This window comes from Melampsora larici-populina (assembly GCF_000204055.1).
Source record: "Melampsora larici-populina 98AG31 unplaced genomic scaffold MELLAscaffold_89, whole genome shotgun sequence".
NCBI classification, from domain to species: Eukaryota; Fungi; Basidiomycota; class Pucciniomycetes; order Pucciniales; family Melampsoraceae; genus Melampsora; species Melampsora laricis-populina.
This window is the reverse complement of record NW_006768853.1, coordinates 224,174-245,229: the sequence shown is the minus strand read 5'-3', so window position 1 is coordinate 245,229 and position 21,056 is coordinate 224,174. Positions and strand designations below refer to the sequence as shown.

At 41.7% G+C, this 21,056-nt stretch overlaps 2 protein-coding genes across 2 annotated transcripts; both read right to left on the bottom strand.

The window, feature by feature from the left end:
• Positions 1 to 3,928: 3,928 nt before the first annotated feature.
• MELLADRAFT_54227 (uncharacterized protein) lies at positions 3,929 to 14,774 on the bottom strand (the record flags this gene model as incomplete). The annotated part of the gene is made up of 4 exons (XM_007418310.1): positions 3,929 to 3,978; positions 10,327 to 12,021; positions 12,101 to 14,259; positions 14,362 to 14,774. The coding sequence occupies 4 exons, from the start codon at positions 14,772 to 14,774 to the stop codon at positions 3,929 to 3,931; spliced, it is 4,317 nt and encodes a 1,438-aa protein (XP_007418372.1).
• A 3,449-nt stretch (positions 14,775 to 18,223) lies between these two features.
• Positions 18,224 to 20,130, bottom strand: MELLADRAFT_113638 (uncharacterized protein; the record flags this gene model as incomplete). Its single annotated transcript, XM_007418336.1, has 9 exons — positions 18,224 to 18,262; positions 18,329 to 18,388; positions 18,443 to 18,652; positions 18,734 to 18,802; positions 18,879 to 19,073; positions 19,133 to 19,190; positions 19,611 to 19,673; positions 19,735 to 19,811; positions 20,026 to 20,130. 9 exons carry the CDS (start codon positions 20,128 to 20,130, stop codon positions 18,224 to 18,226), a joined length of 876 nt encoding a protein of 291 aa, XP_007418398.1.
• Positions 20,131 to 21,056: the final 926 nt, after the last annotated feature.

The following is a 21,056-nucleotide window of genomic DNA, read 5'->3' as shown; positions in this document are numbered from 1 at the left end:
CCCGTCGGAGTAGTTCGGGTTCGGGCGCGGGGGTACGTCTTGGGAGCCCGGGTTTTGTTTGGTTTCGGGGTACGGTTTCGGGTGCGGGATGGCTCATTGTCTATCGGTTCGGGGTGCGGGATGGCCATTACCCGCGTTTTTCGGGTCGGGGCTCAGGTTGAGACAAGAAGCCTGTTGCACTGTGACATTGTTTCATCATGGTGGACAGAACACCAATACTTCAAGATCGTGAGATACACATTTTTTGGGTTAGCCAACACCAGAGAAAGAGTTGTCAAAATTCTCTAAATTCTTCAATTGTGCAACCTACAAGGAATCTTCAAAAGATATTCAAAAAGAGTCTTGGGCTGGCACAAGAAGAACAATTACATATCTGGCAGTGCCAAATCTCGGAGACTGAGTGTATATTCTCCAGATGTGTCATACAAGGATTATGGACTCAGTGACAGTATGACTTGAAAAGGGTAAAAACTTTGACTAAGTGTGAGGAGATAACATATCTGTTATGATCAACTTTGTTGGTTCACCTTCAAAGCCCTTAGCCAGCCTACCAAGATACAGAGTGAACATGTAGGCCGGAAAGTGATGTATGTACATACCAATGCCATCTCAACAGTTCTGGTGAACTGACAGGGCCAATTGTCTTGTACTAGTAGAAAAAAGGTTTACCACCAAGAGTTTTATGCAATCATGAAGTTGTGTCTTATTAAGTATGAACTCTGGTTCATTGCTCATCTTTCTCCCAAATTACAAACATTTCATCTCCTACATTACCAAAATATGTTCAAGAGATCAAAAGCATGTAGGACTTTCTTCTCCTTCCTACTCTTACATTTGTCTGTTACCAATGTGGTACATATGCAATCCAACATAGATTGGTAGATAACAAGCAATACATATTCAGCCCATGTGGGGAAAATTTGAGCCATCTGGGCATGGGCTTCACCCTCCCCTTGGAAAGTCAAAAGAGCATGATTGGACGCGAGGTGTAAGGCCTGATAACACTATATCAACCAAACTTAAACAAAGTCCAATTGTGCCTTGGATTTTGACAACTGGTTGTTGCCAAGGCACGAGGGACTTAGGCGCTTGGCTCAATTTCTGGTGTGGTGAGTTTCCAAATTTAGTAGAGGAAAACCTGACCGTGCCACTCACCAAAAAATAGATTACACCCCAACATGAAAAGTATGAATCAAGATCTCCTGCTTCTTCTGAGAGTTTGGTCTCTTCAGATTTTCCAAAAACAAATCAAGACAAAAGTTTTCCTTGAGAGGAAAACATTGTCTTCAAAAATTGACCTGCTGTGCGAATGTTACAGAGTTCTGTGTATGTAACTCAAATTCCGAGCTACAGCCAATGGGAGCTCATGGAAAGTCAAGTCCTCAATGAAAACTTTGATGAGCATTGAGATGACAGGTGAAGTGAGTAAATGGATTGAGGAAGAGCAAGTCTTGCCTTTTGCATATCCACTTTTTTTTGCTTTTGTTTGAAATGAATACCGAGGAAATGGAGGAAATCAAAGAAAATCATTCAAACTGAGCTTACCCATCTCCCGTGCATATCTTTTGTTTCTTCAAAGGAGGCTGCAAGGTTCTTCAAGCCTTTTATTTTGCACTGAATGACTCAGCTTATCTCAAAGTGGAATGAGAATGGATATCAAGGGGATTCTTTGATACCCTTGATGTTCAAGTGTCTGATTCCAATTTTTGGATTACATACACTGATTGCTGTAAACCACAGTAAAATTTCAAAAAAATTGAAGACAATGTTTTCCTCTCAAGGAAAACTTTTGTCTCAATTGTTTCTTGAGAAATCTGAAGAGACCAATCTCTTCAGAAGAAGCAGGAGATCTTAACTCCTGCTTTCTATGTTGGGGCATAATCCACTTACCAGTGAGTGGCGTGGTGAAGTTTCCCTCTACTAAAATTGAAAACTCACCATGCCAAAAAACATGCCAACTAAGTCCCTCTTGCCTCGAAGATGACCAGTCATCAAAAAAATTCTGAGGCACGATTGGACTTTGTTAAGTTTGTGTATCAACCAACCACTTTCTCTGTGCAGGTGACAGAGCAAAAAATCTTTTTTTATTTTTTAACATTCTATGCAATCTACACAATCAAAGTGATCATTCAAAATGCAAGGATAATTTTGGCATGCTGAGCACGTTTGTGGAATGCTACATTTTTTGATGTGGTGTATGAAGCATTGTTGTTTTGCTACAAGCAGGTAACTTATACAGGGTTGTTCGTTCTTGCATGAAGAATAGCTGGTCAATAATGGCTTGGTTCCACAGCACTGACCTCTTAAAGTGTAGTTGGAATGTCAAGAATTCTCCACAATTGTGTAGGTATGAATTTCACAGTTAACAAAGTGCTTTGCTCCTGGCTATGCATTGGTTAGGGATGAGCAAGGGAATTAGTCAAGCTCTTATGAATGTAAACTGTGCTGAAGTGTGTGTAGTGTAGGATTTTTTTTACATCATGCACCTTGATAAGGGCTTTCCAGGGTCCTGACCAGACTGAGACAGAGGTAACAGTCCACAAGAGCAATGTATGAGGCACTCACTATTGTGATACATGTAAATGCTATATGCATGTGCCTCTAAGTGGTTTATGTAATCACTCAATTGCTTGAGTGGTACCGGAGAAATCCCTGTAGGAAAAAACCTGGCAAATATTTGATGATACACACTTAAAGCTTTCAAATCATGATGACTCATATGGTGACATAATCTGACAGTGGGTGAATCATTGGAATGCATCAAGAGGAAAGATAAATGGACAAACATGTCTTCAATGGCAGCAATTTGACTCAGTTGAAGGGTAAGGGTACCGGGATTTGGTACCAGTCAAATTCACTGCTTACAAATGCTAGGTGTGAGGACATGTACAAGCAGACACAGAAAAGATATGTCACCCCCAGGGCCAAACTGGCTTACATTTGGGTGTATTACATATGTGAGCTGTGATACTGTGATAGCCATGTTTTGGCTTCAAATCTTTTCTGTGTCTGCTTGTACAGGTGACCCAAGTGGTGAATTACCCAGAATTATCAGAGTGCTGTGAAAGTCCTAGCCGCTAGAATAACCTCCAAATTTGCTTTATTTGAAAAAACAAAACCAAATTTTATACCCTAGCACCAGCCCTAGGGCCTAAACCTAACACACCCACCCAAAAAAAAGAAATTGAAAAGTTCTACAATTCGGACCCAAAACTCTATGCGGGGCGGGCTTGGAGCACGTACTCGGGTTTACCCACTGTATAGAATGTATGTTTGAACTTCGTACGCCTTCTCGTATTCAACGATCACCGTGCCGTGCCCATGTTATTTTTGGATTCTTTCTTCATCTGATGGTTTTGTAATTTGGTGATTTGATATAACGCTTCTGAAGCCTTCTGACGCCTTTGCCAAATTCCATCTGCTTCAAATCGGGAAATGAGTTTACCAAGTTGTCTTGTACATATGTTACAGTCGAATTCATACAGCTTTACCACAATTCTACGAATGTGGTTTTTGCGGTCGAAGTTGGTCCACTTTTTTAAAATCGACTGTGCATATATGTATGAGCTTTTATAACCCACTCATTTCTCATTTTTGCCCCATCAAGTTGTCTCATCTCTCTTCTCTCACTTCCCAATAATGCAGCTCCTAATCGTCGTCTCCGCCGTGCTCTCACTGCTTGCAAATGTCTCTAATGCTTCTCATGTCCCTCTCTTCAAACGTCAAAGTTCCAATTACCCAGCCTTGGATATCCCCGGACCCACCCCGAAGCAGGAGTGGGTAGATGCCTACCAGCGAGAAAAGGCGGCCGGTCGGATTCCTGACATTCAACCATCAGTCAAATTACCTTCTGGACTTGTCCAATACCCAGAAAGTGTGAATCCCTTGGACCCTAGTGTCTGTAATTGGCTATTGGGCTGCAAAAGTCCTAATGAGTTGAGACTCCTTCTCGCTCGTTTGCCTTGGATAATGTGAATGCTAATCAATTTCTTTCCCTCTCGAATTCAACAGTATCAATGACGCTCCAGATGGGATGATGGGTATCAGCTTGTTTGTCATTCATTTTTCTCAGTCACAAGCTACCCAAATTACTAGGCAGAGAGTATATGCTGATGCTGAATTTTTCAATAGTGACGATGGACCGCAAGGAGGAACCACTGAACTTCTTCAGTTCCTTGGCTCTGTGAACCAGAGCGCAACTCATTTTATGATTGGTGCGTCATTTTAACAATCTATTACATTTCAACATTGCGAGACTGACAGAACGTGACAATCTTTTTGCTTGGACGAACGAAAAATAGGCAGTAGAATCCTAAGTAACACTGATGCGTTCAAAGCCACGGTCGCAAAAGGAGATCATATCGCCGTTCATACATGGAGTCGTTAGTAGCCATGCTTCGTTCCATCCGGACCTTTGCTGGAAGGCTAATTCTTCGAGGTCGAATTCTTAGATCCCCTGATGACCACTTTAACTGATCTCCAAGTCCTGGGCGAGATTGGTTGGACCTCGCAAGTAATCTTCGTTAGTCCTAATTATTTCCGACACCTCAGACTTGTGAATAGCTGGACTCATTCGAATTCGACAAACGTTCATCCATAGGATTTAAGCAATGGTCGATTGCCTGCATACTGGAGACCTCCGTATGGTATGCATACATTATCCTCGTGTTATTTGATTCCTCTGTACTTACCCATAATGTTCTTCTCGTTCCCGCCACAGGTGACACTGATAACCGAGTTAGAGCAATTGCCAAGGTATATTTGGACCTTGTACCCCAACTGCTTGCGTCACCAAGGTTGACTCTATCTACTCGCAGCACGTATTCGGGCTTCAAACCGTAATCTGGAACCACGATACGGAGGACTGGTGTGTATCACCTGATGATGTGAACATCTGCACAAACCGCGGGCCGGCAAATCAAGCAGCATTGACTGCTCAGCTCAAGGACTTCGCTAAACTACCCAAATCGCCCGGTTTAGTGATTTTAGAACATGAAGTCACGCTCCATTCAGTGCGAGGATTTGCTGATGCGTGGGCCGCTATCAAGGCAGCGGGATGGGATACCGTAAGTTTTCCGCCCGCAGTGACTTTGTGGGGACTAAGTCTTATCGGCTGTTCTGTTTTACATCATCAAGCGCCCCATCCCTGGATTGTTCAACAAACCTTGGTATCAGGTTCGTCCAACGGCTTAGTGATTGTGAAGATAGGTTGCTGATGTATCCACTCCAGAACGCCTTTGGAGGTTCCGATCACCCGAACGACGTGACTAGTGTATTGAATGCTAGCCAGTCTTTACATGGGTCTCAGCCTACCACCAGCAAGAATGCTAGCCAGTCTGTCGATCCACCCAAGCCAGTTACCTCGTCGAATACCAGCTCAGGGCTAAATTCCAGCTCAGTGCTGAACACTACCTCAGGAATCAAATCGACAACTCCGAACCTCACCAACCATGCGCCATCAGTATTTGTCAATACGTCTAGCTCCGGACCGCCAAGCGAGACCTCAGGAACTACTCGATTGAGCTTCGGGTTCTGGAATACGATGCCATTTGTTTTCTTTCTCTTTAGTTTGCTATAACATCACGATTTTGAAGGCCCTGAGTTACGCTATCCTATCTTATATAATCTCACATAGTAGAGTAGTTTTGTGATTCCTCTCTTTCCTACTGGTCCCGAATTATGTTGACACGACTGGTAGTGGTTCTTTCATTTGTCAAATTCATTCGCTTGCATACCTGGACCCCTGAAGATCTTGTCATACAACGATGAGTCGTTCTGTCCAACCCAGATGCCAAAATCGATCAGATAATGATATAGCTGAGCTTTGAATCCTACCAAAGAATACAAACGGAGACATGAAAAACGTGAGAAGAACGGCTTTCTTTACATGATTCTGCCAGTGTGACGTGGTTCCATCCTTTGAACATGAAATTGAGGAAAGAAGCACTCATACCACGAGATAATGAAACACAATTGTTGAGTTGCCTAGAACACAGAAACGTCTTGAAATTTACAAACCCACCTGCATTGCCAATGTATCAAATACTTGATGAAAAAAGCTTCAACAAGATCCAAAAAGGGTTGTGGGGCTGCATAAGCAAAACAGCCAGCTGGGTAACTTCCTACTAGGGTACATAGGCTCGTGATAGGATAAAGTACCTGTTATGATAAGTGACATGGAATCATGTATTTGTGACAGCTAGAAGATCAGTTCTTCAGCTTTGGTGCCAAGTGAAGAGCTGATAAGTGATCAAAAAATATATTGATATTTCAAGGTGAAAACTTATACAAGAAAGGAGTCTCAGATATAATTTTGAGGATTCCAAAGAGCTCATTGCCCCCTCTACATCTTTTCTCAGCCAACCAACTCAAGTGCTAACTCATACCTCAATCTCACATGAAACTGAAGGGTCTCACTGAATAATTGCTCATCAAATAATGGATTTCTAGATAATGAATAAAGTCATTAAAGTTTAAATAAGTGTCATAAAAATAAGTAATGATATATCTCTATATTTTAATAAAGCCAAAAAAAGATAAAGCAATTGTCTATTTTATCCAAATGGGCAACTGTTATCATTATGTAGAAAGGTCTGAAATATATTGAATAGTAGTGAAAAGATAGTGAAGTCATAAGATATGAATGTTCTATGTAATGTGTTTCAAAGAAATTAAATATTTGATTTTAGTCTTACAAGGTAATAGATAGAAAGTAATAAAAATTGACTACCCAATATTAAATCCAACTGAGCAATAAGATTATTATGAATGCAAGAAACATCTGCCAAATCTTGAATTCCTTTATTGTGACTCCAGAGTGTGCGTTTGATTGTGAGCTTGACGGTGAGCTTGATTGCGGTGAAGTCGTGTTGTTTTGAGAAAGGTTAGATGAGTCAGATGTTGAAGAGATCACATCAGTTGTAAAATTTTTGATAGGTTGAGTTAATTGATCATTGATGTATGAGGTGGAATTGAGTACACTGTTCAATTTGATTGGATTATCAAACGCTCCATTTGCGTTCTACAAAAACTGATGAGATTAGATACAATTTATCTATCAAGTTGATGGATATATATGAGCTACCAACCTGATACCATGGATGATCAAATAATGCAGGGATAGGCCGCTTGTCAACCCAAAAAAATGAATGACTCATCAACAAAGATCATGATCACAGAGAGCAGGTGGAAAATTTTGCTTACAGTATCCCAACCAGCTGCTTTGATAGTGGACCACGAATCAGAGAACCCTCCAACAGAATGTACGGTGATTTCATGCTCTAAGATAATCAAACCGGGAGATTTTGAACTTGCTGCAAAACCTTTGATTTCAGATGTGACTGCAGCTTGATTTGCTGGACCGGCGTTTCCACATGTGTTTGTGTTTTCAGATGTTACACACCAATCGTTGGTATCATGATTCCATATTACAGTTTTAAGACCGAATACGTTCTGTGAGGATTGAAACCCAAGTTGAATGTCAAAGAAAAGAATGTATATGAATGTGAAGCTCACCTTTGCAATCGCTCGAACTCTGTTATCTGTGTCGCCTGAAAAACCAACAGAGAAGTTTCACAGTGACCATTAGAGCTATACCACCTCAGGTTTATGCCTCATATTCATGACGCCCGGCGTACCATATGGTGGCCTCCAGTAAGCAGGCAATCGACCACCGCTGAAATCCTGAACACAATATCTCGTTACTCAACAGTCTAAGAATTGAAAAGTATCATGATTTCCAAAAGCTGGGTGACTAACAAAGATAATTTGTAAAGTCCATCCGATCTCACCAAGCACGGCGTGATCAGATAAAGTGGACATCAACGGATCTGATTTTTTTCATGGTCGAGTTAGTACTTCTTCACAAAATGAACCCTAAATAAATATAAGCAAATATACTGACGACTCCAAGTATGAACTGCAATATGATCTCCCTGTGTTAACGCGGCTTGGAAATCTTTTCGGTTTTCTAAAATCCTGCTTCCTATCAATTATGAGGAGACCCAAACAAAAAAGAAAGTAAGTTAACTTCGGATGAAATTACCGAGGAAAGTGATAAATGATAAAAACCCACCAATCATGAAGTGTGTGGCCGTTTGATTGACAGATTTGAGGAATTTCAAAAGCTTAACTGCTCCTCCTTGGGGCCCATCGTCACTGTCAAGAAATTAATTCATCAAGATATGATTCAGTAAGAATTCAAGTCGTGTTGTTTTCATGACAGAGGGAAATCACTAACAAACTTATTCCCATCATACCATCTGGAGCATCATTGATACTAAAAAGTGATTCCAGGAAGAAATATAAATAAATCTTTCAACATGCATGCTCAACTCTCATTATATTTCTATCTTTTCCTTAATTCTTCTTCTCTCAACTAGCTTATTATAATAAAAAAAACTCGATAAAAAAAGTATCTCAACTCATTAGGAGATTTACATCCCATCGTCCAGCTACAAACGTTTGGGTCTAAAGGATTCACGCCTGAAGGGTATTTAATCAATCCAGAGCCCAATTTGATGGAAGGTGGAATGTTAGGAATTCGACCGGCTGCTTTTTCTTGATCGTAAGCTGTGATCCATTCAGTCCTAGGCTTAGGTCCGATGACATCCATAGTTGGGTAATTAGTAGCCTGACGTCGGAAGAGACGTGGATCTGATTGATTCGTGAGCTTTAAGCATAAGAAGAACATTAGAGGAATGTGATGATATGACTTCATTCTAGCAAAGTTTAGCGTTCTTTTGCCGTAGAATTAGATGCAAGTTCTATGTGGAGTCAAAGTATGAGACGCTTTGCAATCAATGAAAAATAACTTGAAAGGTTTATAATCTCTTATAAATTCGACAAACTTCACTAGCATCCGATTTTCCAATGTGTGTTATTTAGAGTAAAACAAGCGGTTCATGTTGCTTTGAAGATCTTAGACTTCCCAAGGCCACCATATGATAGATGAGAATCCATTTGTACCAGCCGAGTGAATTTTCCAAGTTGCTGGCGGGCGGCAAGTCGAAAAATCAGAGATGAAAAGGTTTTACATCAAGCTCATAATGATAGACACATGAGATGAAAGTCACAAGAACTCTATCATTAAGTAAATGAACTTATAGTCCAGTCTGAGATGACATTCCATACATTTAATGATGATGTTCATCAAAAAGATACATCACATCATGGATGAAATGTTCTAGCCGAACGATGGACCGCTTCGAGAGAATTCTTGCACAATGACGCATGAGTATCAATTTGCTTCAACTTTTAAACTTCAACTGCAAAAGTCAATGAAGATGACGTGGAAGATGAACGCACTATCTGGATCGAAGTAAACAAATCATGCATGAACGCAGTAAACCTTCCTCATAATCGAATCCTCCTGCATCATCAAGCTCGAAGGTGTAAGCTGATTGCATAAACAAACCAGTGACTAGGAAAGTAGGAAGCGTATGTTGCAGATCTTCCATGATTATGAAAGTCTGATAAGAAGCTTCGGGTTCTGTCATTCTTCTCAATTCACGTGGGTTGATCTCTCAAGGATCAAGTAACGCCATTTGGCAATAGCACAAGAACGTAAAGAGAGCTTTGATAAAGATTGGAAAGATCATGGCCATCATTTGAAGGTTGGGGATATGTACCGCTTTAAGAGAATCATCTGCAAAGTGGTGCCTAAATTGACGATGAGAAAAACATATAACAAGTTTCGAGAAACTGAACACGGGCAGTAGGAATGTTCAACAGCAGGAGGGGTTATGATAGCTTGAGAGCTAAAGCCTCAAGTGCGAGCTCAATCAACCTCGAAGCCAGCAACAACTCACTTTGAACTCAAGGTCTGGTTTCATTGGCCAGTACACGTACTATCGCTCTTTCTACAAAGCTCATTTGAGTGGTGTATTATTCAAGGTTCTTTGCCGCTCCGTATCATTCTGGGCAGACTCAGAGTCTTTGTTGTATTGTTTTATTGAAATGAAAAATGCAACAGTTCATTGCACATTTTCCTCTTCCTAGCTTGGTCCAAAATAACCTGTATAGTCTATGCATACTTTCATAACGAAGCTTATTCTATGCTTTTGATTTTGATTCAAACAAGACACATTTTATCATGACGCAATCACGCCAAAAAAGAAACAGTCATAAAATCTCAAAACTAATAAATGAAGTTAAATGAGGTGAAAAAAGTAAAAGAAACTCTTAGTTAAATCAGGATGCCTCAAGATAGAGATGAGTAAGAAGATAGACAGAAAAACGCAATGTGAACTCTTGCCCCTCAATGCCCACTTCTTCCTACAGCCCAACCAGTTCCTCCCCCAAGACTTGGTAAATTCATTTTATCACCATCATCTCCATTCGGTTTAGGTAAGAATCCAACTCGAACAAGCCAAGCCAGATAAATTCCGATCCTTTCAGCATTCACTGTCATTCGATTTTCATCTCCATCATCATTTTTAATCAATTGAACTGTATTTGAATCATCTAGTTCTGCTGATTTCGTACTTGTTGGTAAATCGTTCAAAACAAAATGTAAAAGTGGGAATAATGCATTATCTTCAGGTCCACTATCCATCACTGATTGTTCTAATTTAATTCGCCATGTAAGATAATCTTCCTTAATCACATTATATCCGTAAACTTTCAAAGTTTCGAGGAATTCATTCATACGTGGTAAGGGACGTGCAGTGAGATGAAAGACTTTTAGATCATTCGGATTTCGAGTTGATGCTAACATTGTCAATCGTGCTACCTCATTAACTGGGAGCATATTAACCGTATTGTGAATATCGGGGATGGCTCCGATTTGTACGCATCCTTTCACCAACCTCCAAAGGAAATCGTCAGTGTTAGTCACACCTGTGTTCGAATCTCCAACGATATATGCCGGTCTGATAATTGATCCACATAAACCTCGACGTCCAGCTTCCATCACGAGTCGTTCGGAGACCCATTTGGTTTGACCGTAACCAGTGGTGAGGCCGGTAGCACTAGCTTCAAGGTCGTCTGTCTCTGGTATTCCTCGTCCTCCACGTTGTACTAGTACATCAGAAAGGTCCACGTAGTGAGATTTTTCGAGAACGGCCGTACTTGAGACAAACGTCATTGCTTTTGATTTACCAATCGCCATGAATTCAATCAAGCTCAAGGTAGCCATGACATTAGCAGATCTAAGCTTTGAATAAGGATAAACCCAATGTACCAATGCACCATTATGGACCACTAGATCGACTCGTTCACTTAATTCCTTCCATAAATCATCATTTAATCCGATTTGACGGGATTCAAGATCCCCAAGAACAATCTCAACTCGACCATTCGCCATCCAACTCTCATCCCAAAATCCTCGACTCTCGCAGCTTTCACGTAATCGAACCAAACCTGCTTCTTTTGATTTAGCTCTTAAATGACAGATCACTTTTCCAATCTGATTTGGACAGCTCAAGAGTTCCCGAAGTATGAACGCTCCTAGAAATCCTGTAACACCGGTAAGCAATACGGTCTTGGGTGTTTCATCGGTCCATTGAGGTTTTGAATAGCGAGGTTTCAAAGTCTTCATCAACATCCTTGAATCAGCTGCATAATCAAATGTGGCCACATCTGATGTTGCCTTTGATTCTTCGCCTGTCTTCTCTTCATCATCCTTAGCTAGACCAAAATCCGTGTTCTTCAAGAGATCGAGTTGATGAGCCAAAGCACCAATGGTAGGGTTTTCGAAAACGAGACCAAGTGGAGCATTGATAGCCATCATCTTTCTAATCTCAAATACTAATCTAGTAGCCAAAATTGAATGACCACCTAGATCAAAGAAACTTTCATCAATTGGAATGATTGAATTTGAGTAAAGATTGTTAGGTAATAAGGTTTGCCAGATTGATTGAATGGTAGATTGAGTTTGAGTGAGTTCAGTAGTTGAAGTGGATTTTTTCGAATTTTTGACTTGTGATGCGGTAAGATACTTGGCTGTATCTGGGAATGGTAGAGCTGGTTTATCAATCTTTCCATTCGGATTGAGTGGCATACGAACCAGTGGTACGAAAACTAAACAAGCAAAAAGATATAAGAGATATCAATGTCTACATTTCAGTCATAAATTTGAGCCAGATAAAGAACTACTGACGTGTTGGGATACTATAAGTAGGTAACTTAGTTTTAAGATACTCTCGAATATCTTTAATCAATTTTCGATACTTTCGAATTCCTTTCTCAAGTTCACTAACATCTTCTTCTTCTTCTTCCTCGACTTCACTTCCGCTAATTAGTTCATTCTCTTGACCTTTCATCGGTACAAAGTAACTGACCAAGATCTTTTCTTCATCTTTGTCTCTTCTTACCAACGTTACATTTTCTCGAATGGCTGGATGTTGTGAAAGGTGTGTATCAATCTCTCCTAATTCGATCCTGAAACCTCTAATCTTGATCTGATCATCTAATCTACCCACACACTCTACAGTACCATCAGGGAGATACCTTCCCAGGTCACCTGTTTTATAGACCCGATCTCGAACCCCAAGCCACTTGCCTTCGATTTGATTCGATTTAGCATCGGTCCCGATGGCTCCATTGCTGGTAAACCAGTTCGGCATAAACTTCTCAGCTGAGACCTCCGCTGGACCCAAATAACCCTCTGCCAACCCACTCGACCGCACATAGATCTCACCCAATTCTCCAACCCCACACTGTAAGTTTTTTTCGAACCGATTCACAACAAGTAATTGAACATCCTTCATACCTCGACCAGCAGGGATGATATCCTTTTTAGTATCAAGGTAAATTGAATCTTGAGAGATAGGTGGAATAGGACAATACGATACAGCTCTCTGAGTCTCAGTTGTACCGAACATATTGATGATTTGAACATTGGGTGCAAGTTGTTGAAGTCGTGTACAATCTCGTTTAGTAAGAATATCACCCACAAAGAAAGCATTTGATAAAGAGGGTATAATCCTAGTAGCTTGTGCTGATAGAAGTTGTCCCATAGCTGGGGTAAGATGAGTAACAGTGATTTGAGTATCATCCATCCATTCAGCAAGTCGGCCAGGTGTACCAATATCTTCAGCCGTAGGAATATGCAATTCGGCTCCGAGAAAGAGTGGGGTAAAGATATCACGTTGGATTGGATCATGTGCAATACCACTTAGCATGGTGAACTTGCTATTACTATCTAACTTGAACTCGGTAGCCATCCAAGGGAAAAAATGAGTAAGACTGAAATGTCTGCCCTTAACACCTTTAGGAATACCAGTGGATCCAGAGGTAAAAGAAAGTGTTCCAACTGAGTCCGGACCTAGTGAAACATCCGGTGCTGAGTCTGATGTTGATTGTACAGGTGCAAGTAGGTCTTCTCCCGAGGCTGAAACACCTCCTAACAAGTGACCATCATCTTGCAGAGCTAAAGCAGGTATAGTTAATTTGATATCAAGCTCTTCATCAATATATGCCTGTACCTCTTGAGATAATTTACCGGCGCGCTCTAGGACTATCAAACCACGAGGACGAGAGACTTGTAGGTAGATCTTTTGACGCTGATTTGGATAAGCTGGGTCGATCACGCTGAATGTAGCGCCAGCTTTGAGGATACCAACGATGGCAACTACCAAGTCCACACCACGGGTTGAGTATATGGTCACTACATCCTCCGGCTCAATGCCACCTGCCAGTAACTGGTGAGCAAGAATGTTGGATGCCTGATCGATCTGCCGATAATTGAATGTCCGTAGACGATTTTGGGGTGGTTGTGATAGGTCACCAGCAGTTTGACTGATGAGATGCTCTGATACACAGAGCTTTTCAGGGTGTCGTTGAGCGTTGGCAGAAAAGATCCGAGTAATGGGACCGGGCCAAGTTGTCCAATTGAGATCCTGGCGTGGATCAGGAAGGAGTGAGAGCTGGGAAGGAGTCAAAAAAGGAATGGTGGACAATTTTGCACTTGGCCGCATCGAGGCTTGAATCAACAGCTGCGAAAGCTGATCAATCATGAGGTGAATCCGAGTTGATGTGAACAAGAGCGAGTTGTATAAAAAGGTCAGCGATATTGGTCGAGGGAACATAGGTTCATGTGAGGACACCAGAGGAGTTGATGGGACAGAAGACTTGACGATGATCGTCAGGTCGGTCGTCATTGAGGTGGAGTTGATGAAGTGAGATTCGGTCTGGTCCATTGCATCCAAGAAGCGAACGCGGAAGAGCGGGGTATAGGGAGAGTCACGGGTATCATTTTCGCGCTGGCCAACGGTTTGTAGCAGCGTTTCAAAAGGAACATGATCGGCCTCCGCTTCTCTAAGTTTGGTCAGGATATTTAATAGAAAACACGTTAGTCATCCGAACGAGGGACACACGAAAAGTCATGACATCCACCAAAGGCAAAACAAATTGGCAAACTTTTCAAGTTGTTCTATTCCTCGAACGAGTCCCCAAAAAGATCGTTCTGGCGGGAGTTCAGCCCGCAGAAGCAATGGATCTGGGTGATCAGCGGATCGGCTCGAAGTAGCGACAACTATATCTGTCTCTCCCGTATATCGATGAAGCAAGGCCAGGAAGGTGGCCAAGAGGATATGAAATGGGCTTGGCGGGTTGGGTCTCTCGGAACTAGAGTTTGGATCGGGACTGCCATCTTCATGAAGTGATAGTCGAGCAAGGGCAAGACTGGCGCGATGGTTGAGATTGACGTCAATAGAAGCTTCAACCACTTTTTTACTCGCCGAATGAGATGGACGCGGGTAGTCCGTAGGTAAGGCGATTGACGGGAGCGAGCTCAGCCTACGAGCAATTCTAGCGAGAGTGTGATCTGACATTTAGGCCAATGACCAGGGTATAAGGTGAAGCTGAGATGCGAAGTGAATAAAAGAGCAAGAAATCAGTCTGTGTTCCTTTATCATACTCCATGATGAGACTCGGAAGAGAGAAGAAGACTTACGATGAGTTCGGTTGAAATGATGAAGGAATCCAATTTGGCTTGCAACAAGAAAATGTTTTTAACCGATTCGGGAAGCCGACCGTATGAATTCTCAACTGCGGTTACATGAAGCACACACATGTAAGCACATACAACAGCATAAACCCATCCTCAACATCATTACAGATATTTGTACTCCATCCAGACTTGTGGGAAGGCATCTAACCAGGGGATGTGTCTTGTCCCTTGGAATCATGTTCATATCTTCAAGCAAGCTCTATACACCCAACCCTCAACCGGGACATTTTATGTAATGATCAGATTAAACCCCCAGCTTGCCTGACTGCACAAGCTTGCAAACTGCACAATCTTGCAATTGTGTGATTTCAGTGAATCACATCCTGTGAGCTGGCGAGGATGGTATCATAGGCTGTAGGAGCCTCCAGGAGCTTATATGGAGTTCTCGACTGATCAGGAGAGAGGATATTGCAGTAAACCTTGAGTAATATCATGCTCCCAAATGGAACAAGTGTATCAATGGAAACTATATTGATTTCAAGGCAAAATTGTTAGATTTATGTGGGCCTGATTTTTTCTTGTATTTAAGTGAAAAGTCCAAATCATGAGGATGACATTTGAGATGGAATTGAATCATCAATTATGCAATTCAGAGACAAGATAAAAGTACATTCTGGACAAAAGATTGGGTTTATAGTTATAGGTCAGCTGTTATTTACACAGATTGGAATGTGAACTCTTTAGTTCATAATGACATACATATAATTCTTGGATTTATTGTTGCTACCAATCTTGCTCTTTCAATTATAGTGTTTGTGTCTGTTATTTTGGGTTGATTGCCTGTTCTTGTGTTTGGCCTTTAGCTAGCTGCTAGCCACCCCAATATAGGAGGATGGGTATGATTTGAAGAGCCCAGTCACTTCAATCTGATGTAATTTTGATATCTGTAGGATGTTGATCATATCCCCACAAAAAAACTGGTGTGAATAGCACCTAGACTTTGGTCCACACTGCTAGCCTTAGGGTATGCTGATATTATTTGGGGGCTGTTAAACTGAGCTTACAGCGCCAATACTGGCTTTGTGTTATAGGATGGGCCACATAGTAGATCTGGGATTTGTACAATTGGTGCAGGAGGCTTTCTGAAACTTGGAGTAGTGTAAAAAGTTGAAATAGTGCATGGGAAAGGTATGTGAGTCAGACAAGATATGATTGATTTTGAACATGTATTTCAATGACCTTGACAACACATGTGCATATAAGTACTGTTGTCACAGTCTATCCAAGTCCTAAGAAAGTCTTTGAATTCTGCTCTGTTTTCTGCTCCCCTAACACTACCAGTACTAATCTCCCTACTTTCTCTTTGTCATTCCTTTATTTATGAGAGCAATCTCCCTGAAGTTTTCTCTCCTAAAGGTCTGAAAAAAATTGAAAATGGATCAGTGGGGGGATTGGTAGTGATGTCTCTTTTAAGAGTAATTTTGCCTTGAAGAAAGACAGAAGATCTTTTTCAAAGATAAAAATCACTTCTGCATTTTTTTGACCTCATTTTGTTTCAGGGATGGATTGTGGAACAGATAATTTACAGTGTGTATTCTTTTGACCATAATTCAAAGATCAGAGGATGTCCAGCAAATGATTTCATATCAATGGTATTCCTTTTTCCAAGACCTATCTCAAGCTTTTCAGAGGCCATACAAAGGCCATGTTGAAAGGTGAATTACAGTCAAAATCCCTGAAGCCAGACCCTTATTCAGAGACCCTGTGCTATAGAATTATAGGGCTTTGGTATGATTATGTATTTGCTAGAAAAATCCTCCAATAACATAGATGTATGGCCTTTTTGAAAACACCCTCCAAGGCCATGAATTGTATGGCTCTTTTGAAAAAACTTTTGAATACCATGTCTATGTGGGTTTTGAAACCTCCATTTAAGCTATAATGATTATGGCTCTAAAGGGCAATGCACCCTTAAGCAAACCAATCATTCAACCTTGATGTGCAGCTCAGGCCAAAAGTGTGGTTCTAGTGGGGATAAAAACAGTGTTTTCTGACCTTTTTGTTATGGATCAAGAGGATAGGGGGTTCAATGCAAATTTTGCCCTGTACCACAAATATGGAAGCCATACCCTATGACTTTGGAGGGTTCTTGCATTTAGCAAGCTATGTGTTTGGAGAGTCTTGACTGTAGCTTCCCCTTCTGAGCTCCCGTGGACATCCACATCTATACCTTGCTACAATCCTTTGAGTGTGCTATCCAGTATAAGTTACTACTATTGACATGCTGTGGCAGATAAGCTGTTAAGTACATGGGACAGGGATCTTTCCTGTGATACAAGTTCAAAGCGGACTCATAAATTTGTCCCCAGCCTATCTTTTAGAGAACCAGGCTTTATAATGGGATAGCACAATAGGTCAAGATGTGAAAGAAACTGTTTTTAATATTGCATCACTTTGTTGGGAGCCCTTTCTGCCACGTGCTTTCTGCTCACCTTGCAATCAGGTTTTTTTGTTATGTAGTTGTGTATTCAAGTTTTTCATATCCTGTGCCTCAAAATGCTGAGGCACTTGAGACCTGGAATCCATTGTTGATCTGGAAGCAGGCAACTACAGACTTCAACCCTTTTTGGAGCCATTGGTCTCTAATTTACATGTCACCAGTTTCTAGCAGACTCAAAACAACTTTCAAAGTATGGTGATGTTCAGTCACTGGGTCTGATATGAATCTGAGACTCCTTATTGTATAAACTCAAAGGGGTGCCTCTCTGCATAAGTTCCTTGGAAACTCCTGTTATGCCTATTGTGGCAAAGGTCTTGAATTTAAGACATGTTTTTACTTTTAGCACAATTGTCTTACAAAGACAAAACAAAGAAGGTGTTTTTGCACATGTGGAATGGATATAATACCATATGTGACTATTTTTTGGATGTATCTAAATGTCTGTATGAGATTGGAAGCACGGATCTAAGAAATTGATAGATAAGATAACAGAGACTGTAATCTCATTAACCCCTGAACAGTTGAGGATCATGAGATATCAGAATTGATTCTTGCGTTGATGATTCAGAGGAGTGATTAAGACGTAAGTAAAAAATAAGAAGACTCGAGAAAAAACATATCCAAAACTTGAATTACTTAGAAAACTCAGAGAGGCATGTGTCAACAGGCCAGATATTTTTCCTTTCTTGATATATTTTGAATTGTCTTCTTGCTTGAACATTCAAGATGAGTAGAATTCTGTGAGAATAAGATTTCGTGGAGTTGATGATGAACAACATAATCTTGTCAGAAAAGGTCCCAGGAGAGTTGAACAAAGACTTAGAAAACCCTTACACATTTCCGCTGATGGCAAAAGGACCATGCATCCCCTAGTAAGTTGGAGATTTTGTTTAGCATAATGCTCCCATGTGGTAGTTCACTCTAACCTCACTCACAATCTGCAAACCTAATAGCCAATTCTTGTCTTGTACAAAATTGAGACCTGGGTATGATAACTGGACGTATCATCAGCCACACTCATATCATGATACGCATTTGGGAATACTTACTGCCCAGGCCAACGTAGGAATGAACATCATCGTGCTGAAATATGCCGCAAAAGCATAGGCCACCAGAGAGACATGTTCCTGTTTTAGTCGTTTATGAATCTTGACAAGCTCGGCCGCTTCTGGATCATCAGTGTTGGGGAATGAGTGGAAAAGATCCTCGGTGCGCCGACGTATGTCTCTCAAGGTGACCAACAGCAAAGGTAAATACAGCTATCATAAGATCGCGTTTACATCAGTGTTCCGTTTCTAACGGCGTTGTAGATAGCCAATTTCCATAAAACGTTCACTCACAGAGGCCAACAGGCATAGATCAATTAGCCCAGTCGTAAGCACAATCCGCGAATGTACGCCAATATCATTCTGTGGCCATTACCCGGTGGGTTTTAGTAAGCTTCATTTCGATCCACGGGTCGTAATCAGAGTTTCTCTGGCTTACTCTGAGTGGCGCTAACGCCTTTGCGGGATTCAAGATGTTCAGCAACTGCACTGGACTATATGAGGTCGAATTGTAGTTCGGCGCCGTGCTTTCCAATGTATCTGCTACAGCTTCACAGATCCGTTTGATTTCCTTGAAGTCTCGATTCACTTTGTCCATACCCCAGACGAAGATGGCTTTGAGCGAACGTGATAACTGAAGGTCAGCGCGGTTGTCGTGAGTGATCATGGAAAAATAAACGCGAGTTGAATTACGGACGTATTGGTACCAATGATGCCGCCAGAAATGAAATATTCAAGCCCCATCGAACAGCTGAGGGAAAGTTGAGTCGACGTCGTGATTGAACATCTTCAGACCACGAGTATGACTCCGCGTATCTGCCGGTGTACTGACAAATGCATACCCACAAGAAAGCTACACCAAACAGGTAAGAAAAAGTATGGCATTTGTGTGCATATGGTATCGCGACATCAGGGTTCACGTACACCTGTAGAGGGAAACGTTGAGCTTCTTTGTTTTTGTAATCCTTGAATATCCAAGAAATACCCTTACCAAGAACAAGAAAGTATCACCAAGAATTTGCATGCAAACAGTGGTGCTTTGTTGACCATGTCATGCTCACCCATCTCTACTCGAAATTCTAGAGCTAGATCGGCAACGGCCACTTCAAAAAGGACTCAATGAGCTTGCGTGTTCCTTTCAGATGTTGGGATGTGTGGATAAACTACTCACGGGGGCAATAAAGGAAGAATACAACCCCGGTCGTAGACGGCATGTCGATGCGAATAAGCCCCACTGAAGACAAAGGAATGGTCATTATCGATCTTCATCAGAAGTGTAACCGATACCAACTGACGCAGTGTTAGTTGGAACAGCTTGAAGGCTTTTGACCTCACTCTCATGTAGAGCAGATGCAGACACTGTAGATACATCCTGAGGTCCGAACAACGCATATCAGCAGATCAGCACATTCTCGACATCTCGCAGGCGGTGACCTACAAAACATATCCCACAATGAAGCATAGCAGCATAGGCCCGGACCATGCGACCATTCGTGGCGGCTTGAATAGACAAGAGGATCTGATTTCAGCGTACGCTATACGCTGCGTGGAGGTAACATTCAGATTGATTAATCCACAAAGCTGACCTTGCAGAGTTTTTTCAACTGGGTTGCCGCTGCCACGAATGGATTTTCCGACCGAGGAAGAATCAGCACCATCGTCATGAAATTCAACTCTTCTTGCGAAATCATCGTCTTAGGCTATCTCAAGGTCGTATGTTTGGCGGATTCTAGCAATGAACGGCGGCATAAACGGAGTTGTAGGGAGTTGTTGATCAAATAAGTATCTTCCTCTGTCGTCAGTGAGTTCGTCCAAGCAGACGTTAATTTAAGAATTCAATCTGGCAATCCAGATTCCACATCTCGTAGTACGTACCACGAGTCAACAATCAATCGAAGCGCAACTCAATCATATACATTGACAAGATCCCACGCCCGCCGGCAAGGCATCTGCTTTTGAAGTGCTTTTGATTCGATATCATGAAATCCTAAGTGGGACTTTGATGAGTTTAATGAAATCCGGGCCGTGCCCGGTATGGGCAGACAGGGGCAGACTCGCTGGATAGCACCGGCTCAGCATCCACAAAGTATGAATTGCATACCTATAATGGACAGACTCGCTGGATTCCACCGGCTCAAGCATCCACAAGGAACGATGAGGATGCAGCCGGGTGCGAGTGGAAATCTGCCTATGTAGTCTAAGCTGCGCGCCGCGCTTGTGCCATGTCGTGGGATATAGGACTGAAACCCGACCCCAGCAGACTCTGCCCGATCTACCCGACGCGCTCTTGGAAAGAGGCAGTGGCATTTTTTTGTGTTGAAGAAAATCTCGACTTTGAGACCAGTCCCACATCCAGTGGTGAGCACAGAGTAGCCTTCATCTCTATACCTCAAATATGTACATATATGCATCTCAAGTTGTCAGGTTCCGACTGAAGATTTATGTCTTCAGCGGTGCAAATTTTATCAACCAGGCCCGGCTCCAGATCCCGAAAGACTGATCGAACTTCATCTGACTTCATATATATGCAGTTTGTCCACGTCAGAAATCAAGAAAGGTTTGGAGCGTAATATTTTAAAAGTGTAATATATGTAGGTGCATGATTCATGATAGATAC